The sequence below is a fragment of the Somniosus microcephalus genome, chromosome 6 (assembly GCF_052327205.1).
Source record: "Somniosus microcephalus isolate GS21.2 chromosome 6, FLI_Smic_1.0, whole genome shotgun sequence".
Classification (NCBI taxonomy): Eukaryota; Metazoa; Chordata; class Chondrichthyes; order Squaliformes; family Somniosidae; genus Somniosus; species Somniosus microcephalus.
Window position 1 is genome coordinate 222,664,911 of NC_140992.1, and position 17,837 is coordinate 222,682,747.

At 44.9% G+C, this 17,837-nt stretch overlaps 1 protein-coding gene across 4 annotated transcripts in view; it reads right to left on the reverse strand.

Annotated features, from left to right (window-relative positions):
- cyld (cylindromatosis (turban tumor syndrome)) overlaps nt 1-17,837 on the reverse strand; it is a 61,682-nt gene that overhangs the window by 34,829 nt on the left and 9,016 nt on the right. For 3 of the 4 annotated variants that reach the window (XM_085991448.1, XM_085991447.1, XM_085991449.1), the window contains exons 3-4: nt 6,659-6,958; nt 3,497-3,599 (exon numbers count right to left, since the gene is read on the reverse strand). In XM_085991448.1, coding sequence (XP_085847574.1) covers nt 3,497-3,599; nt 6,659-6,958 — 403 coding nt within the window. Of the gene's footprint in view, nt 1-3,496; nt 3,600-6,658; nt 6,959-14,883; nt 14,949-17,837 lie in introns of those variants that run through there. The other variant, XM_085991450.1, reaches the window with a different exon arrangement.

Genomic DNA, 17,837 nt, shown 5'->3' on the forward strand with positions numbered 1-17,837 from the left:
GCGCGGGGGGGGGGAAGGAGGCGCGGGGGGGGGGGAAGGAGGCGCGGGGGGGGGAAGGAGGCGCGGGGGGGGGGAAGGAGGCGCGGGGGGGGGAAGGAGGCGCGGGGGGGGGAAGGAGGCGCGGGGGGGGGAAGGAGGCGCGGGGGGGGGAAGGAGGCGCGGGGGGGGGGGAAGGAGGCGCGGGGGGGGGGAAGGAGGCGCGGGGGGGGGGAAGGAGGCGCGGGGGGGGGAAGGAGGCGCGGGGGGGGGAAGGAGGCGCGGGGGGGGGAAGGAGGCGCGGGGGGGGGAAGGAGGCGCGGGGGGGGGGGAAGGAGGCGCGGGGGGGGGAAGGAGGCGCGGGGGGGGGAAGGAGGCGCGGGGGGGGGAAGGAGGCGCGGGGGGGGGAAGGAGGCGCGGGGGGGGGAAGGAGGCGCGGGGGGGGAAGGAGGCGCGGGGGGGGAAGGAGGCGCGGGGGGGGGAAGGAGGCGCGGGGGGGGGAAGGAGGCGCGGGGGGGGGAAGGAGGCGCGGGGGGGGGAAGGAGGCGCGGGGGGGGGAAGGAGGCGCGGGGGGGGGGAAGGAGGCGCGGGGGGGGGAAGGAGGCGCGGGGGGGGGGAAGGAGGCGCGGGGGGGGGAAGGAGGCGGGGGGGGGAAGGAGGCGCGGGGGGGGGGAAGGAGGCGCGGGGGGGGGGAAGGAGGCGCGGGGGGGGGAAGGAGGCGCGGGGGGGGGAAGGAGGCGCGGGGGGGGGAAGGAGGCGCGGGGGGGGGGAAGGAGGCGCGGGGGGGGGGAAGGAGGCGGGGGGGGGAAGGAGGCGCGGGGGGGGGGGGGAAGGAGGCGCGGGGGGGGGGGAAGGAGGCGCGGGGGGGGGGGAAGGAGGCGCGGGGGGGGGGGGAAGGAGGCGCGGGGGGGGGGGAAGGAGGCGCGGGGGGGAGGGCGGGGGGGGGAAGGAGGCGCGGGGGGGGGGGGGGGGGGAAGGAGGCGCGGGGGGGGGGGGGGGAAGGAGGCGCGGGGGGGGGGGAAGGAGGCGCGGGGGGGGGGATGGGGGGGGGGGAAGGAGGCGCGGGGGGGGGGGAAGGAGGCGGGGGGGAGAGGAAGGAGGCGCGCGGGGGGGGGGGGGGGGGGGAGAGGAAGGAGGCGCGCGGGGGGGGGGGAGAGGAAGGAGGCGCGCGGGGGGGGGGGGGGGGGGGGAGGGGAAGGAGGCGCGCGGGGGGGGGGGGGGGGGGGGGGAGGGGAAGGAGGCGCGGGGGGGGGGGAGGGGGGGGAGGGGGGGGGAAGAGGGGAGGAGGAGGCACACGGGGGCCGGGGGGGGGGGCGCGACACGGGGGCCGGGGGGGGGGGCGCGACACGGGGGCCGGGGGGGGGGGGGCGCGACACGGGGGGGGGGGGGCGCGACACGGGGGCCGGGGGGGGGGGCGCGACACGGGGGCCGGGGGGGGCGCGACACGGGGGCCGGGGGGGGCGCGACACAGGGGCCGGGGGGGGCGCGACACGGGGGCCGGGGGGGGCGCGACACGGAGGCCGGGGGGGGCGCGACACGGGGGCCGGGGGGGCGCGACACGGGGGCCGGGGGGGCGCGACACGGGGGCCGGGGGGGGCGCGACACGGGGGCCGGGGGGGGCGCGACACGGGGGCCGGGGGGGGCGCGACACGGGGGCCGGGACACGGGGGCCGAGAAAATGGGAGAGAATGAGAGGTTACGTCCCCTTGTTCTGGTCTCTTCCACCAGAGGAAATAGTTCTTCTCCATCTCCCCTAACAAACCCTTTAAATCATCTTAAACACCTCAATTGCATCACCCCTTAATCTCAATCACTCACTGACAGAATGCTTTAAAAGGGCACCGACCTTAACATTCTATTTTTATGATTTCTTTCCTGTTTAAGTAAATGACCATTTTTTTCAATCTCTCTCATTGGGGAAAATTTTTAGCTAAAATTTGACAATACATACATGGAGGACCCTCTGTCTTCAGATATCAATTTGTATCATCCACTGAACAGACTGGTTTTAAATATTGCACTGACTTACATGCAGGGTTAAAAGGATGGAGCTCTGTGACATCACAAAGAACATCACAACATATACAGGAAACTTTCTGGTATCCGGCCCTGACGGGACCGAGCTGGTGCCGTACCATCAAAACTGCTGTAGAAACCAGCGCTAATGTTAAAACATATGGAGCTTTCGTGCTCCGTGTGAATCAACAAACCCTGTTGCTTAGCAATAGCTTCAAAGCAGTCGGCCGCAGCTTAAAAGCGTCTCTGTAGCCAAGCAACAGCTGCAGCTAGACCTTGCAAAGCCTGACTGGAAAAAAAGAGCAACAAGAAGTTAAAAAAACTTATAGGAAACGGCTCCTGAATTTTGCCGGTAGATAGAGCTTTCTGGACATTTAACCTCCGGTTAAATGAAAGTTTCCTGTACTAATGCTCCAGCAACAGTAATTTTCAACAATGATATCTACAAGCAACCATAACTCAAGGTGTGAACCAATTGTATGGAAACACAGTTATTTACTAATGTCCTCAAATATGTGCACCTGTCCAATATTCAAAGTAAAATTAAAATATTCAAATTGGTATAATGTATCATTTTTATTTAGCAACAAAATTGAGATTAGAAGCCAAGGACTTACCCAGCATGTCAAGGGAAAGACTTCTTCCAACAAAAAAATGCAATATTCTCAAAGCTATTCCTAAAGCTTTTTCCTTTTGAATTTTTATGCTAAGATTCGCCAACACTCTACATCACCTATACATTGTACTCAGTCACCTTGTTATTTCAAGCTAATCTTCCTGGAAAAGTGCAGCAAAAAGTAACAGTTGTTGGAGCTGCTGGACTGAATAGTGCAATGGGACGATCTTGTAGCATTTAGAACTACTGTAGTCTGGTTCCCAAGATGGACTGAACTGTAGAGATCCTCTCTGCAGTTCTTCTCGTGTCCAGCCACCCTCAGGCATAAGCTTCACCTAATTTGAATCCCCATCTACCAATAAGGATATTTTTTAATTAAGTACAAAAACAAAGTTGCGCACCCTAAATTAACAATTTTAGTTAAATAGTTATGATTACTATCTAGTTCACAATGCAACCATGTCAAACCTGCATACATGCTCTAATTTCAATTGGCTTTAAAAGACAATTATCCAGCCAAATAATTTTCACAAAATCTACATCTATTTTAAAAATAAAAACTGCTCCCATCTGCAAAATGATCAAAAAAGAAAACAGCAGGCAAGTAAAAGTTCCGAATTTGAGGAAAAAAAGTTGGAAAAGATGGGATAAAAAGAGAGAAAAAAGAGCAAGCATAGGAAGTGTGTATATAAATGCAAGTTTTCTCTTTACAGTATTAATGAGTATATACAACATATCTCTGTGAGGTAACTAAAACTCATTTGTGACTTGGTCAAACTTCTCTACATACCGCATTAATTAAAAACGCTGAATGCAAATTAAATGCAGGAAAATATTCCATTGGAGAAATAATTTTCATAACTTTTCAAAAGTACAGAAGGTATATACCTAGCATCACATCTTCTATCCACAGAAGGGAGACATCTTCTTGCAAAGTATTGTACAGTACTTTTCCTTCCCATGTGCCGTCCCAATCACCCAAGACGTTGTCCTGAAAACAGAAGTTTTAATATTTTTAAGTTAACATTTGCATTATATTAAGTAGCATTACTGTACTGCTCAAGGGATGAAAGCAGTGTCCCAGAATGCAAATTTTTAATGATTAATAGGACCTAGATATGCAGTTATTTTTCAGCCAAGGCTTTTAAGTGTTTCTTTCCTCCTTTACCTGGACTATTTTGGGCTTTGTTTACTCCACTAATCTTTGCTTCACAGTTGTCTCAACTCTTCGCTACAGCAGTTCATTCGCCCCCCACCACTCAAATGGTGGTAGTGGCGAGGTGGGGGGGGGGGGAAATAAGAGAATCACTGGCTGGGTGTCCCATGGCTCAGTATTGGATCCAGTATGGTTTTCAATTTACATAAATGACAGATTCAGGAACTCTATGCAAAGTGGTCAAATTTGCTGATGACACCAAACTGGGAGGGGCATGGAATTGGAAGAGGCAGCTCAGAAATTGGAGAATGAGTTGGACAAAGTATTTAAGTAAGCAGAGCAATGGCAGATAAAATTTAATGCAGACGTGTAAAATGCATAGGAAGGAAAAATGGGTGACACACTATGAAAGGTGCTGAAATAGCAAAGGAGGAAGTCAAAAGAGACCTAGGAGTCTTAGTAGACTCGTTGGTAAACATGTCCAACCAATGTAGTGGTAGCACCAATAGAATGTTAAACTACACAACTAAAACAGTAGAATATAAGTCAGAGGAGGTAGTGATCAAACCTTATAGTGCACTGGTCAGACCATACCTGAATACTGCATCTAGTTCTGGTCACCAAGAAACCATTCAAGCACTGGAGACAGTACAGTCACAAGGCTTGTCCCTGGAGTCACAGGTCCGAGTGATCAGGAAACACTGGAGAGACTTGGGCTTTTCAGTTTAGAAAGGAGGCATGTGAGTTGATCTTATAGGAGGTACAAGATTGTAAAGTATTGGAAAAAGTAAACCTGGACTATTACGTTAAATTGCAGTAGTAGAACAAGGGAACACAGGTTCAAACTAGTAAACGGTAATTTTAGGATCAGGAAATTCTTCAAACAGAGAACCGTATAATTGTAACACGTGCAATATATTTCCCAGATAGAGTATTGGAGGCAAAAACCCTAGAATCATTTAAGAAACAGTTAGATGCCACAATGGTGGAACTTTTAAGATCTTTCTGGATGGATGAATTAAGATGGGCTGAATGATTTTTGTAATTATCTTGTGATCTAATAATTAAAACTTTTACTAGTAGGCAGTTTGGAAAGCTAATGTTCAAATGAATGACCTCGCAATTGAATTATCACAAAAATATTAGTCAGCTAACCAAGTGTTGCAGTTAAAGAGTTACACAAAACATCTTAAAACTTAAAATTTCATAATTGCAACTTAATTTACATCTAAACTGAGCTGCCAAGAGAAATGTGAAAGTGGATGCCATCAACTAGTTTTTTCACAAGATAACAGGGCTTGGGTTTACACCCAAGATTCCCAACTGCAAATTTCCAATCTCGCCTACAATATGGGAAAGATGCAGTGCAGGGACTAAATACAGCCCCATTTTTTTTCGGGGGGGAGGGGGGGGGGGGGTGGAGAAATACAAAGCATGCTATACACCCTGGGTCACTTGCATACCTCTGAGGGTGGGGAGGCAAGTTAAAAGCATATTAGAAGAGTGCATGATGCTAGCCCATTTACCTAGGGGATCAAAGTGGGAAGAAAACTATAAAAGGAGAACTTTAGTGCGTGCTTAGATTTTTTTTCTTTTTAAAAAGGGGACGTTACAGGAGTGCATTCTTTAATTTGCACATCTTCTCTGCAGAAGCTTGAATACGTAGTTACCAAACTGAGACATTCTCTTCCCTTCTGAAGGTTTATTCTGCAGTACGATTCATTGGTGCCAACAGCCCTCTAGCACCTCAACCAAGTGCCCATGTATGAGCTTACACAACACTGGCAGGCTATTCAACCTGAACGGTGAAGGGCATCACAAAAAAGACTGACCCTATCCTTTAGGTGATGTCTACAGATGCAAACCTTCTAGCAAGGGTCCACTAGACAACAATCAGGAGCAGGAATCCTGGCTATTTTTTCCCCTTCATTGTTCACAGGACACAGACGCCAATTGCATTGCCCCACAATGACACTAGCGAGATCTGCTCAAAGCAGGAACCTAGGACCTTCCCGGTCTGCAAGAATTGGTATTCGATCATGCAGCACATTTAACCATTGGTGATCAGACAAATTTTAACAGCACATCTGCTTCTCAGTAACAGTCAGCATGATCAATTAGTTTAAACCAATCATGGGCCATTATAATTACTTGCCTTAAAACAAGAATTTGCAAGGTTTTAGCAAAAAAATGGGAGGGGAAGGAAGAAAAGACAAATAATACACTCCACTTCTCATCTACAAAACAGACAATGTAATGTTATGGTGGATGCTCTCTCCTTCCCCACCCCACTTTCCTATAGAACATTCCTTCAGATTTATCTTCCCAGCCAAGATCCTGGGAAGACCGTTTAACATTTCATCCAAAAGACGGCACCTCCAAACGTGCAGCATCCCTCTCAGTACTGCACTAAAGTGTCAGCATAAATAGTGTTCAAGTATCTGGACTGAGGCTTCAATCCACAATCTTCTGACTCAGGCAAAAATGCTACCATTGAATGTTGACCAAAGCAATAATTTATTTAAAATTTCCAGTCTTTACAGTTTCTTTTTCCCCCCCTTACTTCCCATCCAAACTAGTGTTTTTAGATAGAGACTTCAGAAAATTAGAACCATGAGACTGTCCCTATTAGCATCTTTCAAAATAGGGGGAAAAAGAAACTGTAAAGATTGGAAATTTTAAATAAATTATTGCTTTGGTCAACATTTATTGATATTTGAATACTTGTACATAAAGCAGTGAGTAGTGTTAACCTTGGCTCAACATTTCCTAAGACACAAATTAGCTTTATGCTCACCCTCAGACAGGTTACAATTGGTTGCAAATATGGCAGCAAAAGATGTTCCCCATCAGACAAATAAAAGCAGAAAACACTTAAAAAGAAATCTTCTCACCATGTCAACACCTAAAAAATAGCCATAGTTTTCTTTTCCTGGCAGTAGACCACAGAATACGACTGTTCCAAACACTAGTTCATTTTCAATATACGCAGACACCCGCGAGTTAATCTCTATGGCAGATTTCTCACTGAATTGAAACATTTCAGCACAGTCAGATTCAAGTTCAGTGTCATCTTCCTCTTCCACAAGCTCCAGTTTGTCAAAAGGAACAAAAACGCCACAATCATCATCACACCCAAAGAGCTGTTTTCCTTTGTAAGAGCCATCTGTATAGCCTTGACCCCTGCCTTCTTCCTGTTAAAATCAGAGATGTTAAAATCAGAGATATTAAGACATTAACAAAATATGCTTCAATAACAAATGAAATAAGAAACAAAGATATTATACAAAAGAAACACTTGCTTATCCATATTCAAATCACACTGACAAATTCACAGACATTAAAACAGCACTTCTGTGCTTGTTCACAGTACATGGTTGCAAATTACTTATACATAAAAAGTAAAGAGCATCACCATTTTAATAAGTGGTACAATGACCTACAATCAAAAGGACTGGTGAGAAAACAACAAAGAACATTGACTTGTTTGATTCATCAGTGCCACACTTTGGGATTTTTTTTCTTTACAGTAAGGGTTTGGGATTATGTTTAAATGCTGCATTTTAAGCCAAAGTGAATGCCCACAGGATTTTTTTTTTTTTTTTTTTTTTTTTTAAAATCAGCAGGCACTGATGAAGCGTATTGAAACCAAATGAGCTAGTTTGGGGAATGTCATAGCTTAATCTAATTCTGATGCAATGAAGGTCAACTGTTCAACCCCAGGACAGCTCCCGTTCATTGAGATTCTCTCTTTATACCCAAACCCCAAGAGGGGAGGAGCTAGCTGATTGTATTGACAGATTTACTTGTGAATTCCCTGAACGGAGAGAAGGCGCGCCAAGCGTTTCTCAGTCCCACCTTCGAAAAATGAGAGAAGTGCATGCGGGAAAGACACAATACCTGGTTCAGATCACTCGTGGGTCCCATCGTTACACCATCACATGATTAGGTATTGGACAGTACAGGTACACTACTGAACACAAGACACTTGGAACACTTACTGGAGTGACAAAGAATATTTAAAGACCTGAAACTTGTAATAGTCAGTTTTGTGGTATTTGCTATTTTATGCATTTGTGCATTTAGTCAGTGCAGTGTTCCCAATTATTATACTTTGCATTTAGACTATGGAATAGTTGAGGCAATCATGACTTTGTGCCCTGGAGACAATTTTTGACACAGGATCCTTTGAAGTGCGATTCTACATATACAAGGTGTTTAAATATAGAGACGCAAGTCACTTGGTTAAGGGTTATAATAGGAAAATAATTACATTTAGGAAAACAAATAAGGAACAATACATCTGAACTCAAGAGGAGTAATAGCTTTTTAGGAAAGTGGTCCAACAGAGAATGCAACCTTAAGCTAAATATAAAATAATTATTTTGGGAGCAAGTAACCAGACTAAAAAGCATGCACACAAGTGCCCTACTCACCAGGAAAGGAATCTGGGTGTTTTGTAAAAAACAAGCTGTTGAAACCATTAGCCCAGTATATGTCTTCAGTGAAAACAAACAAGGTGTGTTGCAGTAACAGAGGAATAGCATACAAATCAAGAAAGGTGAAAGCAGGTTTAAGCACTGATTTGCCCCACGTGGTGTACTGTGTCACCATAACAAAGTAAGGATATCATTGAGAAGGGTATAAAAAAGTGTATAGCAGGTTTCAGAATTGAGGGAAAGACTAAGGAAGCTGGGTTTAGACTTGTTACAAATAAATAAAGAAACTTCCCAGTACCCAGAGGATCTGCAAGGCCATCATTTGATTTATTAGAATGTTGACTTCCATGTGCAATGCCACAGGAAGTAAGAGCTGTAGTATTAAAGCGTTTTATCTTGATGTTTCCAAAGGATGTGATGACAGAATACCCTAAATCAGTGGACCACAGAAACCATTACTATAACATGATTAAAAATAACGGAATAAACCAGAGAACTTAAATTTAGAATAGAATGGTTTTTTTTTTTTACATCATACAAACGCAAGAGGAAATCTGAACCCACTCAAGCAACACAAACCTCGTGCATCATGATTCACTGAGAAAAAGACACTGATGAACAATCCAGCATAGCCAAGTAGACAACAGTGAATTAACAAATGAATAGGAGACCAGCCAGCACTGAATCCAAAATTCATAAGAGCAGCAGGAATCAGCAAATAACAGATTACAGGCCAATCTAGATGTAATGGGGGAAATAGGCCTGCATCTGGCAAACATCATTTAATATAGATAAACAAAGTATTAGGCATTTAGGTAGCGCCAATGCCAAGCATGTAGACACCATCAAGGGTTGCAAGCTTAAGGCAATAAGTGAGAGAAAGACTAGTTGTTTTAGTACATGAATCTCTGCAGGGCTGCGAGGTTATTGCAAAAGGATGTATTGTCAGAATGATTAAATACACAACAAAAAGATACCATCTTTGTACAAGACCTTAATTGGGCCTCATTTAGAGTACTGTGCTCAGTTTTTGGTCCACTCACATAGTTGGTGATGTAGAAGCCTTGGAAGAGGTTCAGAGGAAGGCCACTAGATTGATATTTAGTTTATAAAGACCCATAGTTACCATGATAGACCTAGAAAGTTGGTTTTTCCAAGGAGATTTGAACAAGGTTGTTAAAATAATAAGATTAGATTTGGTCCATGTGGATAGGCTATTTGAATTAGATAGGCAAGGAGGACCAGTGGACAGGAGTATAATTTCCGTAAGCATAGAAGTAGGTGAAATGTCTTCATTTCTTTTCAGAGTTGTTGACATGTGGAGGAAGTTGTCGACGTGTGGAGGAAGTTGTCGACGTGTGGAGGAAGTTGCCGGCGTGTGGAGGAAGTTGCCGGCAAGCGCAGATTCACTGCAAGCATTCAAAAGGGGAGCTGGATGAGTTCCTGACTGGGGCCGACATAACTATGTGTAGAAGGTAGGTGGAGTATTGAGGAATGGGTTTCCCAGTCACCGTATACAGGCAATTATGCATTTGCTGATTGTAAAGGTAAGTTTATAAAAAACTAAAAGCCTCCAATATATTTCAGCTAAAGGGGCTTTTAGCTTGCTCAGGTATGTAAGCAATTAATACTATATATTTGTATAATACAAATGAGTTTAAATGCCTGTAAGCATTCATAGGCTTTCAAAATTCATTGGTGGTTTAGCAACCATGAAAAATGGTCACTGGAAGGAAAGGGATCACAGGGAAAAGAATGGGTGAAGGTAAGTAAGAGGCATAGGGATAGAGGGGCGTGACACAAGGATGGGATTCAGGGATTGTAGGTTCTGATGTCAGGGTGCAAGGCCCAAGGGGTCATGGGTCATAAGGCTCAAGGTGGTAGGCTTCAGACCAGCCACTTTTTCACCAAGGAAAACAGGGTGAGCAGGATTCAGGTAGGCCCCAGCCCAAAATAGGGTGGCTGCAAATGGTAGGTGGAGCCCTGTAAATGGACAAGAGGGATTGCTGGGTGGCCCGTTTATCAGGTGAAAAACCTGAACAATTAAACATCTGATAAACAGAGAAAAATAAAACAAATAAAAAGTTTGAAAACCACTAACCTAAAACAAGGTTTTCTAAATTTTGAAGGGAATTAATTGAAACTCAAAGGGCTCTGGGAGGGAAGGCTGGAGAATTCACAATGTCATTGTCTGGAGCAGGCAAATTGTGTGCCGCAAGCACAATGAATTGAGAATTCTGTACATTATATTTTTCCTGTATTTCTTGACTCGCTAGCATGGGATTTCCACTGCACCAATCTACATTGTAGCAGTTTACAGTCTTTCTCAAACTCTGACTCAGAATAATATTCAGAGAAAAGTTTGACAATATTCCAAGCAAACAAATTACTGACAAAAATATTTCAAAAAGCAGGGAATAATTTAAAAATTAGTAAAGAATTATTTTACATGTGCCATTGAACAAATAGCATAACAGATTGTAAAAAATAAAATCAGGGATCAAATTGAAAACAACTACTTGCATGCATGTTAGTGCCTTTAACATAAAAAGTATCCCAAATACTTTGCAGAACAGAAGCAGAAGCTAAGCAGTAATACAAGAGGTGACCTAAAGCACAGTTGAAGCAACGGTTTTGAAAAGACTTCGAAATGTGGAGGAAAGGGTGTAAGGTGGGTAGGGTTTAGAGGCAGAGTTCCAGAAATTAGGGCGGAGGCATCTGCAGGCTCTGCCACTAATGGGAGAGTACAGGAAAGCAGGCTGGAATCAGAAGACTATTGGGCACAGGCTGGGACAAAGCATGGGAGGAGGTTGCAGAAGTAGGTAGAGCAAGGCCTTAGAGTGATTTCTCAATGAGAACGGGAACTTTGAATTCCCCGTGATAGGAAATCAGGGAGCCAACAAAGGTTGGTGAGCAGAGGAGCGATGGGCCTGCGAGAGATGGTGAAAGACAGGGTGCAGACGGCAGTATTGGACAAGTTGGAGGTTATGTAGGGTGGTGCTCAGGAGGCCAGTGAAGAGGGCAAGAGTGTTGAAGGCGCTGGAGGTAATAAAAGCCTGGATAAGGGTTTAGCAGTAGTCAGTGTGAGGTAAGAGCGGAGGTGGACGATGTTGCAGAACAGAAGCAGTCTTGATGATGGATTGGATATGGTGTGTGAAGCACAACTTGGGGTCATAGAAGACACTGAGCATCCAAAAACAGTTTGCATGTTACCCATTAGGGCAAGTCATGCTACTACAGCAGAGCTGTCACGTGGAATCTCAATGCGCGAGATTTAGTTAATTAGTGAGGTAGAGTTAGCAACACTTTTCAAAGTATGAAGATTGTCAAGTTCCAGCCCAGGTAAGAATCTCATTATGCAGAAGAATTGACTACAAAGTACCAGATACATTTTTAAAAAACATACAAGTATCACACAAGTCAAAAATGCAAGTTTAACCTTATTAAATCAGAAAAGATACAACAGGAAATGAGGCCACTAGTTGTATACAGCAACTAACTCAAGAGGACAGGAAATCATCAAATTTATGCAATAAAAACAATTCATATTTCTCCCATCAGCATTCATACAAATAAAATATACAAAAACCAAGTACTAGAATATAATCCTGGGGATTCCCCCCCACCAAAAGTTTATTTATTTCCCCATTTCCTTTTATTGTTTTCCCTCTACTTCCAAGACTACAGCAGGCCACAATAATACTTTGCAACCTAGGACGATGGCTGTGTTCTGGCTGAGACACTGGCGCCTGTAAATTCCACGCTCCTACATGTCATCAGCTGACTACCCAGCTCTGACTCACTATGCTAAAACACACCAGAGTATGGAAAGAGAATGACAACATTTGCCATCAACACTTCTCGGACTAGAATGTTCCTATTAATACATAGCACCCTGCTACTGTGTTGTCATTCTATGTACAAAAGAAAAGTTGTTTTTTTTCAGTAAATTTTATGCTTCTAAACAAGAACACAATCATTTTGTAAAAAAGGTTGAAAAATAGCTTTTCATAATACAGCAATACAGATTCCAGTACCTGCTGGCTCCTGGTTAAGCAACGTCTCGATTTCAAAATTCGCATCCTAGTTTTCAAATCCCTCCATGGCCTCACCCCTCCCTATCTCTAATCTCCTCCAGCACCCCCACCCCCCCGATCCCTGTAATCTCCTCCAGCCTCTTCGACCCTGCCGAGATATCTGCGCTCTTTTAATTCTGCCCTCAAGCATCCCGGATTATAATCGCTCAACCATTGGTGGCCGTGCCTTCTGTTGCCTAGGCCCCAAGCTCGGGAATTCCCTGCCTAAACCAGTCTGCCCCTCTCACCTCCTTTAAACCTACCTCTGACCAAGCTTTTGGGCACCTGTCCTAACTTCTCCTTACGTGGCTCGGTGTCAAATTTTTCTCTTCTAATACCCCTGTGAAGCGCCTTGGGGCGTTTTACTACATTAAAGGTGCTATATAAATAAAAGTTGTTGTTGCTGGAATAAAAATTCATGCAGACCAAAATAATACATTCTAAAAATACCTAGACTACACAATTTTCCTCAAGGTCCATTTCATTGCACAAGTGATAATATGACCAAAATTCTTATGTAGGTCTTGTGCTTCATTGAAACCACAAGGTAATCACCTCCTGTGGGACTTCCCATGTAAAAAGATCCACTTAACTATTACAATCCCCTGTAATGTTATTAGGTGACACTCTAATCGGACTCCCAATGTTACTCTCATGACTCATTGCTTCTTGTGACACCCACACCTTATGCAGTATTATCTTTTATCTACAAAACATCTCATTGTCTGGTTCCTCCCCATCAAAGTGAAATTTCCAGTATCCAAAAATAGTTGGATTAAATTTATCCAATGAATTGTCCTGTGTGTCTTTTCATGCCTTTGTTAAAGTTTTTTTTTTGAAGTCCTCAGACTCTCCCAAAAGCCTGCGCTTGGACTAGATGCTTTTTCTCAGAGCTGTGATCAGCTAAATTTGGATTGTGCAGTCGGAGCACCTGGGGGAAGGAAGAAAAAAAGGGGCGGGGGGAAATAAGAGGGGGAAGAACAGAAAATGAGAGCGAGCAATTGAGACATCGAAATTTGAAAGCAAGCAAAATCGGAGGGAAATGGATAGAAAGGGGAGGGGAGGGGAGGGTGGAAGAAGCTGGTTGAGGGCCCCCAGCCCTCTTTGGGGGGAACGAATGGAAGTCGGGGAAGTACATGGAGGGTTAAGAGTGAGGTGAGTGACAATGAAGTGAGGGGGAAAGATTTGGGGTTGAATAGGTAGTTCAAAGGGAAAAAATATAGGAGGGGGGAAAAAAGTGTTGAGAGTTAGTAAGGCTAACAGTGGAGTGAAGTAGTGGTAAGGAAGGTAGAGGGGAGTGAGAGAGGGAACAAGATAGGAAATACAAGTGAGGGATGGGGTAGGAAGGGAGTGCAAAGGGCAGCGCCAGCATTTTCCCCACAGCCCCCACCAGAAATGCAGCCTTTCACAGCTCCTTTTTCCACCATGCTGTCTGGAAGTCCCACCCAAAAGGAAAGAAAAATGAAGTAAAGGACAAGAGAGGCACAAGTGAACAGATATAAAGGAGAGAGAGAGAGAGACACACAGAGAGAGAGACAAACGCACCGATTTCTTCACCCAGAGAAGAGGCGTCCGGCAGGGCTGCAATTTGAGCCCGACCCTGTTCAACATATACATAAATGAATTAGCAGACATGCTGGAGCAAAGCGAGTCACCAGGTCTCCGTCTCCTGGATGGAGAAGTGAAGTCCCTGTTCTATGCGGACGACCTGGTTCTGCTGTCTCCCACAGAACAGGGATTACAGCAACAACTAGACCTACTCGACAAATACTGCCAAAATTGGGCTCTAACAGTAAATCTAAAGAAAACCAACATCATGATTTTTCAGAAAAGACCCAGATGTCAGGAAAACAAATACCAGTTTACCCTCAGTGATACCACCATAGGACACACTATGAGCTACACCTACCTTGGTCTAACTATTACAGCATCAGGGAGCTTCAGCATAGCAGTGAATGCACTAAAAGAAAAAGCCCGAAGAGCCCTATATGCAATAAAAAGAAAATTCTACAACATCCAAATCCCAATCAAAATCTGGCTCAAAATATTTGACAGCATAATCCTGCCCATTGCACTGTACGGTAGTGAAGTATGGGGCCCGCTAAATCACCAAAGCTACACTAAATGGGAAAAACACACAATAGAAGCCCTACATGCAGAATTCTGCCGAAGCATCCTTCGCACCCAAAGAAAAACGCCAACAAATGCATGCAGAGCAGAACTAGGCAGATACCCACTGATAATAAACATCCAAAAACGAGCACTAAACTTCCTAAATCACCTCAAATCTAGCTCCCCAGACACCCTTCATTTCAAAGCCTTTCAGACCCAAGAGCTAAACCCAGAAAAAAGTCCCCTGAGTCAGCTGCTACTGAAACTAAGTACTCAGCCGGACCCTGACCAGCCCCAGACCAACACAGCCGTCCAAACACCAATCCGAGTGAACCAAATCATTAAAAAATGCAAAGAAACCTACCTGGAACATTGGAACAAAATAACCGAAAGCCAAAGCAGATTAGAATGTTACCGGGCCCTAAAAAGAGAATATAAACTGGCAGACTACCTCACGACCATCAGAGACACAAAACAGAGACAGACCCTCACCAGGTACAGACTAAGCGACCACCAACTGGAAATTGAAAAAGGCAGATACAAGAAATCCTGGCAGCCTAGAGAGAATAGAATATGCGATCAATGTCTGGCTGGCGAGGTTGAAACAGAAATGCATTTCCTCCTAAAATGCGAAAAATTCAACACATCAAGAAACATATTATTCAACAAGCTAAGCCAAACAACCCCAGATTTCAAGGAATTGGATGATCTGTCAAAATTGAGATTAGTCCTAGGAGAAGGAGACAGACCATACCTTGGGGCCAAATATGTAACAACATGTCACAACCTGAGGACTGTTTAAAATTAAGACTGTTTAAAATTAATATTGAACGTACCAAATGAAGTACAAAGACTGTTTAAAATTAATATTGTTTAAAAGTAATATTGTATGTACCCAACAAATGTCAAATCGATTGACACCTACAGAATGTTGGAAAACTGTACCTTTTTGCTATGTAAGCTTTGGCAATATGGTTCTCTGTAAACTTTCATGCCAATAAAGCATTTTAATTGGAATTGGAATTGGAATTGGAGAGACACAGAGAGAGAGAGAGAGAGAGACACAGAGAGAGAGAGAGAGACACAGAGAGAGAGAGAGAGACACAGAGAGAGAGAGAGAGACACAGAGAGAGAGAGAGAGACACAGAGAGAGAGAGAGAGACACAGAGAGAGAGAGAGAGACACAGAGAGAGAGACACACAGAGAGAGAGACACACAGAGAGAGAGACACACAGAGAGAGAGACACACAGAGAGAGAGACACACAGAGAGAGAGACACACAGAGAGAGAGACACAGAGAGAGAGAGACACACAGAGAGAGAGAGACAGAGAGAGACACACACAGAGAGAGACACACACAGAGAGAGACACACACAGAGAGAGACACACACAGAGAGAGACACACACAGAGAGAGACACACACAGAGAGAGACACACACAGAGAGAGAGACACACAGAGAGAGACACACAGAGAGAGACACACAGAGAGAGACACACAGAGAGAGACACACAGAGAGAGACACACAGAGAGAGACACACAGAGAGAGACACACAGAGAGAGACACACAGAGAGAGACACACAGAGAGAGACACACAGAGAGAGACACACAGAGAGAGACACACAGAGAGAGACACACAGAGAGAGACACACAGAGAGAGACACACAGAGAGAGACACACAGAGAGAGACACACAGAGAGAGACACACAGAGAGAGACACACAGAGAGAGACACACAGAGAGAGACACAGAGAGAGAGACACAGAGAGAGAGACACAGAGAGAGAGACACGGAGAGAGAGAGACACAGAGAGAGAGACACAGAGAGAGAGACACAGAGAGAGAGACACAGAGAGAGAGACACAGAGAGAGAGACACAGAGAGAGAGACACAGAGAGAGAGACACAGAGAGAGAGACACAGAGAGAGAGACACAGAGAGAGAGACACAGAGAGAGAGACACAGAGAGAGAGAGAGAGAGAGAGAGAGAGAGACAGAGAGAGACAGACAGACAGAGAGACAGAGAGAGGGGACTCCCTAGGGAGACTCACATACTCCTCAACTCTTGGGTCTAGTGTGGTGGACTATACAATCACTGACCTGGACCCCTGCGATATCAACTCATTCACTGTCAGGCAGCAATCCCCCCTCTCAGACCATAACCAAATAAATATGTACCTTAAACCTTCTGCCCAAACTACAGACACAAAAAAAGAACCCAGTAAGCTCCATAAAATAAACCAGACATACAGATGGGCCCCAGACAGTGGAGAAAAATTCATCACAGCACTAAAGTCACCTGATCTCACAAGTAAAATATCAAAATTTAAAGAAAACCCATACGAGATCACCAGAGATGGTGTAAACATGGCCATAGAGGATATAAATATGATCTTCCATGAGGCAGCTGTAAAAGCCGACCTTGTGAAACAGAAGAGGAAGCGTCACAAAAGACAAAATAAAAATAAGAAATGGTTTGACCACGAATGCAAAAATGCCAGAAAAGACCTGAGAAAAATATCAAACCAAAAGCATCGCCAACCAAACAATCCGGACCTACGTCCTAGATACAATGAAACCCTCAAAAGATATAAACACACCATTAGGAACAAAACACAAAACTATACCCACAAAATACTCGAAGAAATTGAAAACTCCACCAATCCAAAACAATTCTGGGAAATGTGGAATAACCTGAGTACAACACAATTGCAAGCATTACCAATCCAAGATGGCGACATCTGGAGAACACATTTTGAAAACCTCTACAAAGACATCCCAATAAACGAAACAAACCCAAGTCAACATCAGGTCACAGAAAAACTCCACACATTAGAAGCAACAATTAAAGACAACCAAAACCCTCTAGACTCCCCAATCACATGGAAAGAACTGGCCACAAAAACAAAATCTCTCCACCTAAAGAAAGCCTGTGGCCCAGACAACATCAAAAATGAAATGCTCAAGTTCAGCAATATGGAGATGCAGGGTGCGGTACTCAAATTATTCAACATCATATTACGTTCAGGCTGTTTTCCCGATATCTGGTGCCAAGGACTAATCTCCCCCATATATAAAAGTGGAAACAAATCATACCCAAATAACTACCGCGGCATCTGTGTCAACAGTTGTCTAGGGAAGTTATTCTGCAGTATTCTAAATAGTAGATTACTTGATTTTCTTAACAAACATAATATCCTCAGAAAAAACCAAATAGGCTTTCTTCCAAAACACCGCACCGCCGACCATATCTATACCCTTCACACCCTCATTGAAAAACATATACACCAAACAAAAAATGGGAAAATATTCGCCTGTTTCATCGACTTCAAGAAAGCCGTTGACTCTATATGGCACGAAGGGCTCTATTATAAACTTCTTCAGTGTGGAATAGGGGGCAAAGTCTATGACCTTATTAAATCAATGTATCTGAAAAACAAATGCGGGGTC